The 18,251-nt window shown below is 36.5% G+C and overlaps 1 protein-coding gene across 11 annotated transcripts in view; it reads right to left on the reverse strand.

Annotated features, from left to right (window-relative positions):
• KLF12 (Kruppel like factor 12) overlaps positions 1-18,251 on the reverse strand; it is a 444,745-nt gene that overhangs the window by 137,504 nt on the left and 288,990 nt on the right. For all 11 annotated transcript variants that reach the window (XM_045478946.1, XM_045478937.1, XM_045478928.1 and 8 more), the window contains one exon: positions 17,228-17,774. In XM_045478946.1, the coding sequence (XP_045334902.1) occupies positions 17,228-17,774 (547 nt within the window). The remainder of the gene's footprint in view (positions 1-17,227; positions 17,775-18,251) is intronic.

Consider the following 18,251-nt stretch of genomic DNA (forward strand, 5'->3'; position numbering starts at 1 on the left):
TGGTAATAAAGAAATGTAGATTTTTTTTAATTGGTAAAAGCCAGTGACACTTATGTTTGGATTACTTCTAAAATTTATAATGTTCTAATAATACGCATTCCAAACATCATTTACCCTGATTTCCTTAATCAAAGCTGCCAAGTCACCTCCTCAGCACTAAGCATGAGCTGTCCCTGAGGCCAAGCAGAGATCTGAGAGGCCAGGATGGTTCGTTATAATCCATGCAAGTTTGCATGCTAATGACGGAGATCTTCCTTGGTGTCTACCACATTTATACGATCAATTAAAAAAGATGTCAGGGGCCAAATCAACTCTTCAGCATTTATATTCTTTTTTCTCTTTCAACTACCCCAAATCCTGAAAAGTTCTTCTTTCCATTGTCTCTCACAGCCAACAACATTTGGTGTGAAAGATAAAACATTAAGAACCATTTACCATACGATCCATTATTTTCTTTCTCATAAACTTGCTTATAAATTATTTATAGCTTTCTTTCACATCATTTTTATTTAAGAAATTTCCCCACAAATATGGAATTCCACACCTATTTATTCTCCCAACAGATTAAAAAAAAATCCTAACATTTTCAGTATTTCAGGTCATTAAAAAAAGTAAAATATTACAGAAAAAGTTGGTTCTTTGTTGTTGTTTACTAATTCGTTTCCTTCTTCCATAGTATCCTGGTGTATTTAAGTTTTTATCTTTTAACTACATATATATCAATAAATGAATACAGTTTTGTTCTTTGAAAAACTGTATATAGGGAGACCATATTCTACAATTTATGTTCACTTAAAATTGCATTGGAGATTTCTTTACCTTCTTTCATTTAAAATTTTTCTAAAGTCTCAAGTCAGTCTGTGCATCTCTTCTCCTCCCAAACACAAGCAGGACTTAGCATGCTAGCACTACCCAGTGAACACTCCCACCTTCCCCCATGTTCTTCTTCATTACAATTTGGAATTTTGATTCATGTTCCATTTCCAAGAGTTAATTGAAATTTGTTTCTTCTCTTTTTTGTAGATATTGACTTATACTTTTAAAACCAGTTCTAGGCTCACCTCTTCTTCTGGGTTTTCTTTCTTCAAAAGCATACCCTTAAATTCTTTCAGCAATTTGTGTGCGTGGTAAACTCTTAGCCAACATATGCCTGAAATAAATTTTATTTTGCTGGCAAGTGAATCTCGCTGAGAAGAGAATTCCAGGATCCCTCACTCAGTCCTCTGAAGAGACTACTGACTTGCTCTCTGACAGTTGTTGCTGTTGACAGTCTTTGTTTTTCTTTAATTCTTTTGTTGATAAACTTTTGAGATTTTCTTTGGGACTCATGCCTGCCAATTTCAAGGCTGTGTGTCTAGATGCGGATTTATCTTTACTGATTCAACTATATTCTAAGATTCACGGCTTCCCTAATTTTCCAAATCCCCATATTTCTCTGAATATTGCTTTCTGAGTAACAGGTTCTACCTACTCCTATTTTATACACATCCTTTTAGATCAACTTTGGAACACGTCACTTCATATCTCGCATCATTTTCTGTTGTTGTTTTTGTTGATTTTTCCACTTTATGTTGTTTCCTGGGTAAAATTCTCAGTACCATCTTTCAATTCATACATTTTCCCACTAACCTTTCTCAACATGTGGCAGTTGCCAAAACAAGAACTTGGGAATTCTCTACATTTATCTTCTCCCTTGTCCTCAACATCCATTTGGGCAACAAGTTCTGTCCACTGGATTTGCATTGGCACTGCCTCTGGGTGGGCCTTTGCAAATTCTCACCTGCCCCCATATGCTAACCCACCGACTTACAAGCGCTTGCCCCTGTAGCATCCCGTTCATATAGATGCCCCGGCTTGGCACACAATAACTCCTTCTTTCATATTTCCAGGATTCTGTATCTTTTTTTTTTTTTTAATGCCTTTCCTTCTTCCTTTTACCTATGTGGATAATGCAAGCACACACTGTCCTCTAAGAAAAATCCTTCTGAAATGATCACCACCCCTCCCAACCACTGAGCTTTGTGTCCCTTCCTTTGTGACCTGCCTCTGTGTGTCTACACTTATCTGTGTGACAGAACTTCCCATTATAGCTGCTTTGCCTCCTCCATTCACTCAGCTATAAGCTTCTTGTGGGCATCATCTGTGCATCGTAAATGTGGCTGAATCATATGCGTGCACTGAATCAAATGGCTAAGTAAACAAAAAGGAAAACATGGAACAATTCCTGTATAAGGCAAAAGGTTAAAAAAATGGGGATTAAGTTTTTGTTTTTTAATAAAAGCAGCTCAAATGTTTTTATTACTGTTCAGTAACACTACTGGCAGTTCAGGGTTTGGTTTTGTTGTGCTTTGATAAAAAGAAAGCAAGAAAGAAAACAGATCGGTGCTGTAATCATCCCATTTAAATAATAAATAATTTCAATAATAAATATGAAGACTTTTCCTCCATATAAATGGCATACCATAGGCAATAAATAAGTTTATGATAAGCCAACCAATTTCATTCAGTTTATAAAGTACAATAGTTTCTAGGTGGTATCAGTTTTAACGTGTGAACATGTATACACAAATACACGTGTCTGTGCATGTTCACGTGTGTGCATTTATATATACATGCGTAAATAAGGTATAGTACACCAAGGTGTTCTTTGAGCCTACTCTAGCATGCCCGGATAGGAGATGGCCACTGTATCTTGTAGCCTACAAATATTCAAGACCTCTACACAAATCACCCACCGGGTAAATGGTAACAATATGGCTGATGCTCCTTACATCTTCTGTGAGAAAAGCAATGGTATAATCTTATCAAGTAGAACAGGAGTCTGTGATGGCTTACTCTGCTGTTAGGAAGGATAATTCTACTCCCAACGTTTATCGTAGTTAGAAATACAGAGCACAACCCTGAAAAATAGCTATAAACCATTCAGTGGCTTATTTAGGCTTGTAAACTGAAAAAGCTGTAATCTTCCATTTATATCAGATATAGAAAATTACACAGTTAAAGCTGATTTAAGTTACAGTTGAAAGGGGGTTATTTTTTAGTATGAGGGGCTTATGATGATGATTACTATAAAAAATGATCACAAGTGGCCAAGGAAGGAGAGAAATGGGCCTGTTAGTAGTTATTTTACTTGCAAGGTGGATAATGAGACGATAAAACATGTAATTGGAGGTTATACCACCTTGATTACTGTAGATTATACCAATGGGTACAACAACGCCATTAAGCAAGCAGTGCCTCACCAGTTAGTGCTCATTTGTTGGATGATAAATGGATTCTGTTCCATTATAACCGTCACTTTGAGAACGTGTTGGAAAATACCTGCTATCCCATATCACGATACCAATCAATTCTGGACAGCATATAAGGTACTTTACTCTTTGATACACCTAATAAAATGAGATCAACAAAAAACATAGAAAAGATACTATTTGAGACTCTGAAGAGAAACGAAAATGGGAAAACGTCAGATCTTACTATGAAGCTATTCTCTGTAACCAAACACACATTTTATGGAATTTATTTTCCAATTTTAAAAAAGGCATTCTGGAACATCTGCTGTATAAGCTAGGATAATTCTAAAACTGTAATGCTATAATGATTATTAGCTATTGGCTAGCGCTTGGAATTTTATTGAACTCATTAATCTAAGAAAAATAAATATAATTATAACAGTAATAATAAATGCTGGCTGCATTTTTATTCTGTGGCTTCCATTTGTGTTTTTCAGAAAATAACCATGACCCCAAATGAGGCAAGACAGAACAGGCATGTCTGTGTTGTATATGTCTGTCGAACTAATTCTCTGCTCAAGAGAGCTCCAGGCAGGGACCAGATATGTCTAAAAGTGACAGAGATGTCGATCTCTGAAACTCAGCGAACCACACTTTGACAAAATTCCCCCACACCTAGAAATGTTAACCTACAGCTCGAGGCTGTTTTCAATGCTGCGAGATGCTGGACAAATGAAAATACAGAATACGGTAATGCCAATATTTAGCAACATGGAATTACTTCATGCAACTTATAGATAGGCAGATATAGAGCTATGGATTTAATACATAACAAATTTTAAGCCTTGACAAAAATTAACATTCCTTAAAAATACAACATATCTAACTTGAAAAAAGATAGATATAAAGATAGATATAAACCCAATGATTTATACTGATGAATTTTCTACATAACCCAGGCATACCTCTTTAAGCATCAAGTCCAACTATGGCCAGTAGCTTGAGGGCATTAACATATTTTGATTTTATTGAAGGCTCTATCACTAAGAAGCTGTGCTCCTTATAAGGAGCAGAGGAAGGGACATGAGTCTCAGTTTTCTTATCTGTAAAAGACAGGCCCTAATACCCATACATCGGTTATTGTAAGACTTAAAGATGATGTATGTAAAGCACAAAGAACATATAGGCATTCCATAAAGGTTAATTATTTAAATTATTTTTAATAAATATCTGTATAAGATTTATTACCTACTTTCTTTGTTGCCTAGTTCAAATAGACTGACCATAATTTAACCTTTCTTTCATTACTAATGGTCATTATTTCAAAAGCAATTATTGTGCTGTAATAAAGCATTATCTCCAAGGACTAAAGAGCTGTGTGAGCCTATTTACTCTAATCCCAAAAGACCTTGCTGGGATTTTTCAAGTTCTTATTTTAATAATAATTTTCACACCTTCTTTGTTAGGTGCCACTTTTTGCTCTCAGCTCACCTACTAAAGGGAGTTTCCTAATTTGGGCAGGGGGCTGGCATATGAGAATCTCAGAGGGTATGGAGCATTGGTAGATTGGTAATGCAAAACCAGTCGGTCTATTTTCCTTTATTAAGGGGAACTATAGAAAGTGAAAAGCTACAGCATTCTTGTGGCCACTGGGAAAACATGAAAACATCTACTGAGACAACATTTCAGGGGATCCAAGTCATAAAAATAAAAATTGAGAAATATTCCTCTCAGCTATTTTTCCTTTGCAGTTTATTCGCTACTTTCTCTCAAATCGCATTCACAAAGGATGTAAGAAGTCTATCTAAACTAAGAGCTAAAAGGTTTTACTTTTCAGAGAAAGGATCTCAGATCCTCTTCTGTAAGTAATTTGTAGCATATATCATGCAAGCGGTACGTGTTTTATATTCTAGGCGACGTATGTGTGTATGAGTGCATTACAGCCTACAGTTCAGTAAAACCACACGATTCTTTATTCTTTATGTCCCCTCCATTCTCTGCCCTCATTGTTCACTTTTCCTGGTCTGGAACACTTCCACCTACTCTGAGTAGCAGACCTTATGCTTCTTTAACTTTCGACCTCAAATGCGACCTACTCTACCTTCATTATAACAGATGACTTTGTCTAGAGTCTAATTCATGTTCTCTGGGGATTTACAACCTAGGTCTCTCGAATGGTTCCTCTGTCTTAAAGGGCTCTGTGTTTATAGAGGACTGATTTAAAACATCCACTCCTGACAAAGGCCACACCAGAAATGATTAGGCAGCCCTTGGATTTCGCACGGGGGGACAAAAATGCAATCACAAAATTGACAATTCCTTCTCAACACAGATTTGAAACAATTCCGACAAAGCTGTTTCAGGTTTGTGCTCGGGTTTGCTTAATATACCTTTAAGATTAGAGATCTGTGGCAGGAAACCAAATCTTTGTTTTATGGCTGCAACAAATAGGCCCACCACGGTAAATATGTCATTTATTCTTTCTCACCAAGAGATATTCACTGCGTAGTGCAAATAAAAGTAGCATTTTCCTTCCACTTAAGGTTCGTTAGATGAAATTTATGTTTTTAAAATGCACTGCGAACACCAAAATCTGATTGTACCATTATCAGCTTCTAAATCAAAACAGCATGCTATCTGGTAAGGACAGGGGAACTGGTCGATTTATTTCATAAAACTTTATGTACAAAGAGACAGTGTCTATGAACTTAATGGAGAGAATATAGAGTCTGGAGGGGTAATTTTTATTACAATTTATAGTGGGATTATCCATACTCCACAGTTTTCAGATTTTATTGAGATTTTACGGTACTACGATGCTGACATGGTTAACTGCAGTGGGGTAGGAGGTATAATTGTTTCTTCCTGACCAGGAAATGAAATTGGTGTTACTGTTATATAAGAAACCGATAGCAGACTCTATTAATTGCCTGGCTCCAATCAAAGACACTATTTATCCTAGTTTCACAGGTAAAATATTTTACCTGAGGGTAAAAGGATAAATAAGAACTGACTATAATTTTCGCACGGCAATATCTTTTCATTAAGAACATTTTGAAGTCATACAAATACTTCTCACCCACGGGGGCTCGATTCTAGAAACTATTAAAATCAAAATCACAGCAAGCATCTATAATGTACACCAAATATCATTCTTTAACATTAAGTACCATGAAATAAAACAAATTTGGAAACAGCAATATGCTCAAGAATGCCAGGGAATTGCAGATGGCCCAATGACATAAAATAGTAACAGCTTTGGGAATGGTTTTCATTCAGTCTGCAAACACTTAACTGTTTATTGGACGCCAGACACTGGATAAGGCAGTAACACAATGATACAGATATCATTATAATATAGTTATACGTTATGTTATATATTGAGTCAAATATATTGAGCCTATATATATATACATATACACACACATATAAATAAAACTTCATATATATATGTATAATGTATATATGTATATATTGTATATATATGTACATATGTATATATGTATATATATGTGTAATATATACATATAATTATATGTATTATACATATATATATACTTGCCTTATAATTTAGTATGTACCTTTCCAGAAAAAAAGGCTGGCTTCCTTTCTTCCTTCCTTCCTCCTTCCCTCCCTCCCTTCCTTTCTCTTTCTTTCTTCCTTTCTTTCTTTCTTTCTTTCTGCATGCCAGGTCTTTTGCCAGAGAAAGAAAGGGCCTTCCAGGGAAAGGAAAGTGTATGGACAAAGGTAGATTTGTCATCACGGAAAGCCATGGAAACGGTAGGTGGGACATGAGCCATTCTTGGACATGAGACATCCTTTTATGGTTACGGTTTAGGACTATAGACCAACACTGCCACAGCACTCCTTAGCATCTCAAATAAAACATTGTACATATGCCAGACTACATTAATTTATTCATTTGTTCATTCATATCTTCAATAAATATTTACTGAGCACTAACTAGTGTTAGGCACAATGAAATGTGTTGGGAAAACAGTAGCTAATGAACCTTACATGGATTTTGGGAGACCCCAACCTATTTTAATCTAGCAGTATATACCACATATAAACTTATGTTTACATAAACATACATACACATACAAACAACTTGTTTTTGTCAACTGAGGAGCTTATTCTTAGTGTGGTTCACCCCCATTATGTCCCAATAAGTCTATCTTTCCCCCAGGAAACTGAGAAACCCATATACCATGAGATTATCTTTCCAATTCTACCCTGTTTCTACTGAACTTCCTCTAAGCCCCTAGTTACTGAGGAGGAAGTTCCTCTGATGAATTCTCCAAGTTATTCCAGTTTCACCAAATTCTATTTTTTGTCTTCTTGAGTTCTTGCTGTCTCAGAAATAACTCTCCACTTATCTTTTATTTTTCTTCTATGACATTCAACAAAACTTGTTAGTAGCACACAAGTTGGCATATGTATGTTTCCATTTATCCAACAAACATAAACCATAGTTTAAAAAAAAACAAGCATAGATACACAGAAAGTTTAACATTTTATTTCTACTAAACAGAAGTCACACACAAATATACAAGACGGAAAGTGGGACAAGTGGGTAGGAGCCACGCTTTTTTTTTTTCCTTGTCCAAATTAAATATAGTCTCTTCTAAAAAGTATGTATTTCATATACTAGAGCTCTAAAAATGAAGTAGGTAAATTATGTTTCAAATTTAGGTTCAAGTTTTAATTGAAAAGGGCATGTTCACTGTACTCCCTCACAACCCTAAGCTAGATGGGAAAATCCGGGAGCAATCAAAATAATTAGGCTATAGACTCTTGCTTTTCTTTTAAGTTCTACCACTAGATGGCAGTACAAAGACTGTCATTTTCAACATAAGTGGCTTAGTTCCATAATTTACAGTTCTAGGATTGGTGATTTGGTGAGATACAGATGAAAAAAAGGAATAGAGATTCAGAAATAGGTAGAATGGTGAGTAGTGGGGAGAGACAGAAAAGACCAACAGGGAGAAGGAAGATAAGTAAATGGAAGGAAGTGAAGAGTGAGAGGCAGAGAAAAAATTTGGAGCCATGGCAGATACTTTGAGAGTATGCAGGAGGTGCAGGAAGGAGAAAGGAAGAAGAAAGGGGCTGGGGCAAAGGTGAGAAATCCACTGCAGTGTTTTTCAAGCTTTCTGGACAGGAACCACAGCAAGAAATACATATTTTAACATGACTCAGTGCACACACATACACTCTTACAGCACCACATTCACATGTATGTAAATTCATAGATTACTCAATAAAGTTTCATGATATAATACTTATTTGGGTGATATGCTCAGATTTTTAAGAAATCTCCATTTTATTTCTTTAAAACTGCTGATTATGAACTACCAAATTGATTTCAAGATTCATCAACAGGAAAAACACCCGCAGTATGAACAATAGTGCTTCAGTGTGCTGTAAAGTAGAGCTGGCTTTTAAGAGGAGTTATTTGAAAAATCTCGATATCTGGGAGCAGGGGATATTCTTGGCCATATAATCAGTTTGATAAAAATCTGTTGAATAAATGGATTAACAGGTAGGAGAAAAAAGATGGTGAAGCCACTGGTCATGAAGAGCACATACAACTGGTCAATCAGGGTAGCATATCTCCCTCTATATAAAGGTAGCTGGAGGGGCTCCTGGGTGGCTCAGTCGAGCGTCCGACTTCAGCTCAGGTCATGATCTCACAGTCCGTGAGTTTGACCCCTGCGTCAGGCTCTGTGCTGACAGCTCAGAGCCTGGAGCCTGCTTTGGATTCTGTGTCTCCCTCTCTCCCTCCCCCTAACCCACTCATGCTCTCTCTCTCTGTCTCAAAAATAAATAAAAACATTAAAAAAAAATTTTAAGGTAGCTGGAGAAAAATCTAGTATGTGATTATTACTCTGTAAATTGGTAGTTCTTTTATTTATTAGATAGGCAAATATCATCTTGTTCGTTTCTAAAGAACACAAAGAATATCAGTTAATCAAATTCTCAATTAACAATGGAGAACAGGCAAGGAGAAAGAACTGAGAAAACAGTTACAGAGCTTGGAACGGAAAAAGTATTATTAAGGGAATAAGAAAAAATAAGGAAGAGAAACTACAGCCAGAGAGAGTTGTAAATAATTAAAAGGCCAATTTAAAATAGTGCTAGCAAGAATTTTAAGGCCAAGTTTCCCTCTTAGATCTTACAGTCTTCCTTCTTCATTTGTTACTATAGGTCTTAAGAGTCATTTGATATGCAGATATATTTAGATGGCTGGAGAGGTTTCCAAAGGTTTCTTGCAATGAGTATATACATTCAAAAATCATCAAAATAATTCTATAAATACTTGCAATCTAATAGGCAAAGTAAGAATTTCCTTCTGGCATGCTAGCACCTGTACTATTTGAAATCAAAAGCTTTATATTTAAGTGAGAACTGTACTTTTATATTTATTATATATGATAACTTCATATGTTTCAGAAGAGAAAAAATTTGTTTCTAAAAAATGAAACCGCAAAGGAAATGAAAGCTATTATATTTCAAAACCCAATACCTAATGTTCAACGTATTAAATATCACCTGAGAAGCTTCTCAGGTGTGGTGAAAAATGAATGTAGCAACTGCATGAGAATATTTATTAGTAAAATATCATATTTAAGCATGTATTCATTTCAACATAAATTCAATCTTTGTATTAAAAAACGAACTTATCCAACAGGTTAAAAATGCTGTGGTAGCTAACAGTTTGTAATAGAATGAATACAAAGACCATTTTGTTAACCTCTTGCTTTAACTACTTTAATAGATGATTTTTCTGATTTAGATCTTCCCCTCCCTAGGTATTATCGACCTCTGAATGAAGTCTCATCTCTCTCTCAAAGTGGATTCCACCCAGTTTCCTTACTTTCTCCTTTTTCTCGTTTCCCCTTTGTTCTTTTATTTAACTGAGGTGGTGGGGGCAGGTTGGGGGCGGGGGGGGGGTGCAGAGAAGCCAATCAAACTCACTCTTCGACATTTTACAGTTTACAAGGAGCTTACCTAGAGTTTTCTCTTTTCTGCTAATTCTCTTACAATAGTTTAGACAATTTCTGCCTTCTCTCTGACCTAGTTATTACTGTCAACTCTTAGAACCAAACCAGTCTATGCCAGAAGAAGCAGAGGAATTAGAAGTCTGCGGTATTTCAGATCAACAAGAACAGAAGAAGCCAGTTTTTTTTTTTTTTTTTGAAGGAAGCTATTCAAGCTCTTGCACATGCCCAGAAGTGAAGATAAAGACAAATTTCTACTCCTTGTTGAAAATCACATAAACACAATGACCTATGCATCTGTATAAAATATTCTGAACTCCTATTTACAACTCAGTCTTTCATTAGTATTAGCTGCCTGCTTTTCTCACTCTTTAACAAGTTCCTGCTTTTACTTTTAATAACAGTAGTGAAACACTCAAGTCCTATCAAAGTCTATATTTAAGAATAATAAACCAAAGTCAGTGACATTCCAGTCCCACTTCCCAAAAGGCAGCATTAAAAAATATATATTAATGAAAGAACATAAGTAACTAAATGGTTCGTCAACAAAAACCAAATGCAGACCTCAACTATGAATCTCTATCTAGAAGTGCTCGTAATTAAGCATAAGTAGAAGAATACATTTGCCAAAGGACGCTGTGGTAGTTCGATCACTCAAGAAGACAACCATACACACAGGCATAGGTCAGCTGCCTGGCACTATTCTGGTCATATGGACAGATGACACCGGATTCCACTGAACAGTGAACGAAAAGAGGACATGCATGTGTACGGGAGACAGAGGAAGCGAGTCCATGACAGACGGATCATCACCTGAAATAAGACATCTTTAACACCACCAAGTGAGAGAGGTGACAGCAGCAGACAATGGAAGATGTGGAGATCTGAAAATGGGGAGTTTCATGGGAGCAAAACTATAGCCACACTCAACGGTCAGGGGAAGTAGAGTCATCCTCTCCAACTAGCTTCGCAGCAATCACTGCAATGACCATATTTCCTTTCACAAATAGAAATGGCACAGGACTAAAAATACACTTGTGGCTTCTTCCTGTTGGCTGCTGAGAAAAGCAACAGCTTGTAGGGAAGAAAATGGGGTGTGAGTATTTCAAATTTGCCCACGACCACATCCCTTTGAAACTCCTGAATGAGTGCTATGAAAATACAGTATATTTTTGGAGGATTCTTCACTGCATCCAAAAAAAAAAAACAAAAAAAAAAAAAACCCACTCTTAAAAAAGATGACCAAAGGAAGTACATGCCGACATGGGGTTGGTTTCTTTACAGCAGTATCAACACAATCTACTCAGATATTCTAGGGAAAAAAGTACTTTCTACTCAAGGATCTAATAGCATAACTGCTTTGTCAGGAATAATGTGCTCATAACCCATAATAAGTTGTTTTTCAAGTATGACACCATTAAAAATAGTCTTAACGCAATAAATATGTTGTGTAAAATTCTGGCAGACTGCACTGCTGGGATTGCATTTGTATGGGAGAAAATGTGGCTGCACAGGAAACTGGAGCCAAACTCTGGTCCTTAGGCAATCTATTTATGATGGTCACATGGACAGAAGAATGGGATAGTGGTCAAGGAGAAAAACTGGGCAACAGTGAAGTACCTACCTTGCTGCATGAGGCTTTTTCAGTTCTGATTATTCCAAAGCCCCGGATCAATCACGCCCTCGCCTGACCCTCATTCCTGGGCATCACGGTGCTATTACCTGTTTCTTCAGCTACATGGAGAAAAGGACCAGCTGGGACAAGGAAGGGAGGAGATACGTCCACTTTTTTCTGGCTTGTTAGCTGGGTTTTCACAGACTGGTTATGGTATTGCTCTTTAAGTATTGTGAATTTCTAAAGTGTAACATCTATTAATATTCAAATATAAAAAGTAGTTTTTAAGTGACAGATGCAAATTATTTGGAGTTTATATTTTGTCTTGAATTATTCTTTAGTTTCCACTAGGTGATGAATGAGAAATGTTTGATCTTAATTCTGGTATCGTTTTTATAATTTTCAATGAACCCAAATTGTACTGAACTTTCATTCGTTTGCTTTTCATTGTCAACCCTAGATCATTATCTGCTGTTTTTGCATTTCCTTTCATTTTCCATCATGTATCTTTTTTTTTTCTAAATATTCTGCCAATCCAGTAAGGTGACTTTAGAATTCATATTAATTACTGCAAGATGTAGGTTACTTCCACAGTATAATATAAGGAACTAACATGCAATAAGACTTTGCTTCTACAATTCTTCCCTCTCTAGAATTACCCGTTTTCGACTCTCTATTGGATTATTCTTAGTACACAAATAGGTTATAATATCTCCTTTTTTAAATCCCTCCCTCGAGAGCCTAAAAGCCTTTCCAGCCATCAATCCATTTCTCTACAACTCTTTCCTGCAGAGCTACTGCAAAGAGCTGCCTAGAATTTCAGTCTTCCCCCACCCCCTCACCTCCCATCTGAAAGCGAACTCACTTCATTCAGTCCTTTGTCCCCACCACTCCCAATGACACATTGTCTGTGTCAACAACCCCATCCTTGCCAAATGTGCAATTCACAGTCCTCTTCAAGCAGTGTCTTAGTGATTCTTATAAAAGGAAGAATGTAAAAAGTAGTCATGTCACTTTCCTGCTCAAAGCTCCCGTTCCAATGGCTTCCTATCATATTTAGGAAGATAAACAAGGACCTTACCATGTTCTTTGATGCCATACATGACCTGGCCTATTGCTATTCCAATTGCTCATGGCCTGCTCTCCTATTGCCCATTCCCTCCTGTTCCACCAGCTGCCTTGTACTTCCTCCCCAAACCAGTCATGCTCACTCATGCTTCAGGTCTTTACACTTAGGAGTTCTTTCTGTAGAGGTCTTCCTCAGGTACTATTATCATGGTTTATATTTCAGATAGGCCTCTGTGGTTATACCTAAAACTGCACTTCTCTCTTTTGACTTCCCATCCCCTTATCATGGTTTATTTTTCTTCATAGCTCTTACACCATCTGACATACATTGCTTGTTTCTTGCACTAGAAAGTAAGGTCCATGACAGTAGGCATTTGCTCATCTTGGAACCCCAATTCTCAGAATTTTACTTGGCATATAGTTTTTTCAGAAGGAAGGGAGGGAGGGAGGGAAGGAAACAATCCTAAACTTGCCTTCATCCAGGCAATAACAAACTAAGAACAACTTTGCTTGTGATTTGTTATGACCCTTATGTTTTTCTGCTACTAAGTATCTGTAAAAACTAATGAAAATCTCCTGGGAAATCTACCAAAAACTTCTCCAGGCTGGACTGAAATTCCTTTATGAGGTCAAATAATCCCTTTAGGGTCTTGTTTATAAATAATGTGTCTCAAATTACATAGTAACAAAACTCGGGTGAGATCAGTCTATTGGCTATTCCCTCTACATAGAGAGCTCCCCCTTCTCTGTACAATCGCTTTGGGGGCTAACTTCTTTGTCCTTTTGGTATTAAGAGAAAAAATGTCTTCCCCAGACATTCCTCAGACCTGCTCCGACATCTTGCTTCTCTAGCCTAACCTGCGTTCGTTTGCTATACCTTCCAGATAGCATGCCATATTTCTTCAGATCATACATCACATTCAAGGCCCAACTGAGATATGTCAGTGCCTACGGCTAGCTAACAACTTGCCATTCTTTTAGACCAATATTCCTTAAATATTTGCATGGGCTGGGTTTTTATCCTCACTGGAAAGCTTTCTCACATCCTTCTGTTGTTAGTCAAGCAAGGTCGGGTGGAGGTTTCACCCTACCATATCCCTAAACCCTAACCACCCCCTCTGAGCATCCTGGTAGAAACATTTCTAATCATATATAACACCCACTGTGAAAATACTTTCATCAAATACACCTTTCTCTACCTGAAATTATAATTAAACTCTCTCCCCTGGGCAAATCCATGAGTGGTTTATGTTTTAATCCAACTTAAGCACAGAATGTCCGTAATTATCAATTATATGATTTTTTGTTTAATGTCGATACCTCCCAGTAGACTATAAGCACTCTGAGATAGAAACAGCAACTGTTTTGTTCAACACTGCATCCATGGTACCAAAAAACGCCTGTTACATGATAGATGCTCTATAAATACTTGAATGGACAAATGACTCGGTTTATAATACGTCAACTTATAACATGGATGGGTACATTCACAGTTCTTTGTGTAATGTAACATATGATAAGGTAAACTATTTCTCTATCAGAGGCCAGATGTGTTGTAACAACTTTAAAAATAATTAGCCAGTACAATCATCTGCATTTATATGAGTTAGTTTTGTAATTGTATTATTAGCATTTTGCATACCCAACTCCCCTACCGTATTTTCTTTTGCTTATCCCTACCAGATATACAAGTCCTACGTGGGAATGGAAAAGGGCTCCCTTTATCACTCAGCCATTTCAATGCTGGCCCAGTGCCCGGCTGCAAATGTGCAAAATAAAGACCTGAAGAATTACTGAAATGCCCTTTCTTTTATTCATTCTGTGAGGTAGGCAGGCCTCCTCCACTAGACAGTTTTACCATCATCTAATTAATCAGGTAAACAATAAAAAAAAAAAAAACTTAGAAAATGCCACAGCCATATTTGTATAATATGGTGATTATAAAAACTTAATACAAACTAATAAAAATAGAAAATAGGGGATGTTTCCAGATAATTTCTCATAGTAAACTCTCATCCCTTATAACCTGCTGTAGTAATGACTTTGAGAAGCATTTCTATACTAAGTTCTTGGGAGCAGTTTTTCATGTGTAAATTCAGTCATTTTTTTTTTTTTTCCTTCCAACTTCACGTTTATAAGACAGAAAAAAAATTTCTCAATATTACTACTTCAAGTATTTTGGAGAGGAGGTAATAAGGATATATAATTACAAACATTTTATTGATAGTTGATTAATCTAGACATTAAGCTCTTACTGAATCTCCCCAATAATCTTCACGGATAGATCATGTTATTATCTCCATTTAATCACTGAAGAAAACTTCCCATCTAAAGCAGTAAGTGACGGTGCTAAGATTTTAGATTCCGGATCTGGAATCTCATGCTCCTAATGTCCATATCACAGTCCAGGGGATTTATGATTGTATCAATTTTTCTCCTTGACATGAGAAAACTACTGAGTAAAAAACACTGCATGAAACGAACAAATACACTTGAGAGAAAATTATACCGTGAGTCTTAACCAAATTCTTCTGCAGAGACACAGTTTCCAGAAAATAATTTTGGCAATATACTTTCTATACTAATCACCCTAAATAAAAATAAAAATAACCTCTCCCATAAAAGGATAATATCAAATAAAAGAGATCTCTCTTTTGTTTCCTTCATGAGTACATGAAAATTATTAAAAAAAAAAGTCATTAATAAAATTAAAATCCTCATCAATCAACTTCATAATTAAAGAAATATTTCCCTTAATGGGTATGGCACAAGGATTGGATTCTATGGTATACACATACACACATATAAAGTAATATAAAGTAATATAATGTGCAAGGTTCTATTTAAAAATTCCTGATTTTTAAATAATTTATAAACACATCTTTAAATCACAAGAGAAGATACATACCTAATGTGGCCTTCAGTTATGTTATTATTCAAATTGGTTAGTTCCTTTAGATCAGAAGTATTAGTAACACCAGAGGGGGGTCAAACTAAAGTAAAATCCAAGAAAAGACTCCCTCATCTACCTATTCACTATGATAGTGGTGGGACTAGTTCCTGGCCTTTCCCCATAACAGCACAAAAGACAGAGGTTGCCAGATAAGATCAGAATGTCTGCATCTCAAGTGTGCAATCTAAAATCTCTGAGTGCTATGAATCATGTGATTTTCTCACTTGGTAATACTGAGAAGGGAAAGTTGATTTTGTGGCTATGAAGAAACTCGATGCAGATAAAACAATAACTTGCCAAAGATGAATGCACAGTTTTGTAGTGAATGTTTGTAAAAACTTCTCTAACTTTGCAATCAACTGCTATTTCTATGCACTGAATCCTACCTTCTATAAGAACTATAACAATCCATGTTTACTAGCATTTTATGAGAAGGCGGTGTTTATGTAGTCATCGGTCATTTTTTAATTATGCGCTAAAATATGGTATCAACGTATATTTAGTAGTAATATGGTATCAAAGCAAAAAGTAATACAACATTAAGTCTTAACTCATCATCGTTTCTTGGTCCTATAGACAAAATACATACATAGATACTTAGTTTAAGAGGGAATGAGTCAATGGTGATCAGTATTTTACATTTCTACAGAAGGGTGACTTAGTTTTCAGATTCATGACAAAGGAAGATAAACTCAGCAGCATGATGTTACTATAATTCCTTCTAGTAAAAATTGGAAAAAATAAGAGCTCAGCAATAGGAAAGTAATTTAATGATCAACTGCCTAACATCCATATAGAATTAGGTAAGTTGGTATTATTAGAGTATTAAATAGACACAAAGCATCGTCCTGCCTTCTAAATCCTAGAAGGGAATTTTAATACTGCATTTTGAAATATTCCATCATACCGAATCATCCTGTTACTTGAAATGACAATAACTTACACTAAGGTAAGAACTCAAGCTACATGGAGCTTTTGGAGTCAAACGCCTAACTTCAGAATTCTTTTAATGGCAACTCAACTTACAAGCACTTACGCTAAGTATAGACTGTCCTCTCCATCTGAGCACTTGAAGGTAAACATTATTTTGCAAATTAAGATATTTGAATTCTAACGTTAAACGACCGGCTAATAAAAATACAGACTCAATAATGCTGAAGCAAAAACTTATGCAAACATGCAGTTAGTTCTTTTAAACTGCTCTACTGAATGGCTGATCAGCTGGGTCTCTGTGGTGTTGTGCACAGAACTTCTCTGGATATGGTGTAGTTGTATACAATTTAGGATCTGCTCACTAAATAAAAGAATAGTTACCTCTAGCGCAGAAATAAATCAAGGCTTCGCTTGTGTCCCTTACCTTTGCCATGGCTTCTCCCATCTTCCAAAAGCGGCACTACAATAGTGTTGTTCACATTTCCAGGTGACCGCACAGCTGTGTAGACAACAGGCACCGACTGTACCACCACAGGGATGCGGTGAACGTGACTCAGTTTGTTAGACTGTAAATTCATGGGACTCGAAGGCGGTACAGGATGGATAATGTGCAAAAACTGCTGGCCTCCCACACCAGACGCGGAGGCGACAAGGGGCCCTGGAGTTAATACTGTTGACGAAGATGATGCTGAAGATACGGATGTTATAACAGTTGGGGATGAGGCTGGACGACTAGAAGACGATGAAGAGGTTGAAGTTGAAGAAGGCGAGGAGGCAGATGCTGTCATGGAAACTGGGGAGGATGAAACGGCTGTGGGGGATGTCCTGGCTTTGTTGATCGACAAGTCCACTGGCTCAGTTTGTGTTTGGAAGTGATCTACAGATAACGAGTCCTCCGGCGGCTCCCCTTTCACATTATTTAGCAACAGGGGAACAGCTTCCATATCGGGGTAGTTGTGGACGTTTGGAGACTGTGGGGAGAAAAATGGAACACATATTGATCTTTGTTAATCATACATTTAATAGGTGCAAGATTTATTACTGGAGTGCTTATTAATTTTTCTCTTATTGCTATGAGATACTACTCATTCCCCAAGTAGTTGAAGGAGTGCTCTGTGACAGTCATTGTGATTAGAGTTGAGAGTACAAAAGTACACAACAGTGTAAGACAAAGCCTCTGCTAGAAAGACATTTTCATCCTATTGGGAGAGACAGACACAGTTGTTAAAATCCAGTGAAACAAGTGCTTTATGGAGCAGAAAAGAGGCCATAAGAACCCAAAAATGAATGGCAATTTTACATAAAATCTCTAAAAGACAAGCATAGTATGCAATGCGTTACCTACTTAAAACTGAGTAAATACAATAGCTTATTCATCTAAAATGACAATTTTTTTAATTAAAAAAAAAAAAAAAACTATTCATTTTGTTGGCTTGACCCATCCTACA

The sequence above is a fragment of the Leopardus geoffroyi genome, chromosome A1 (assembly GCF_018350155.1).
Source record: "Leopardus geoffroyi isolate Oge1 chromosome A1, O.geoffroyi_Oge1_pat1.0, whole genome shotgun sequence".
Taxonomy (NCBI): Eukaryota; Metazoa; Chordata; class Mammalia; order Carnivora; family Felidae; genus Leopardus; species Leopardus geoffroyi.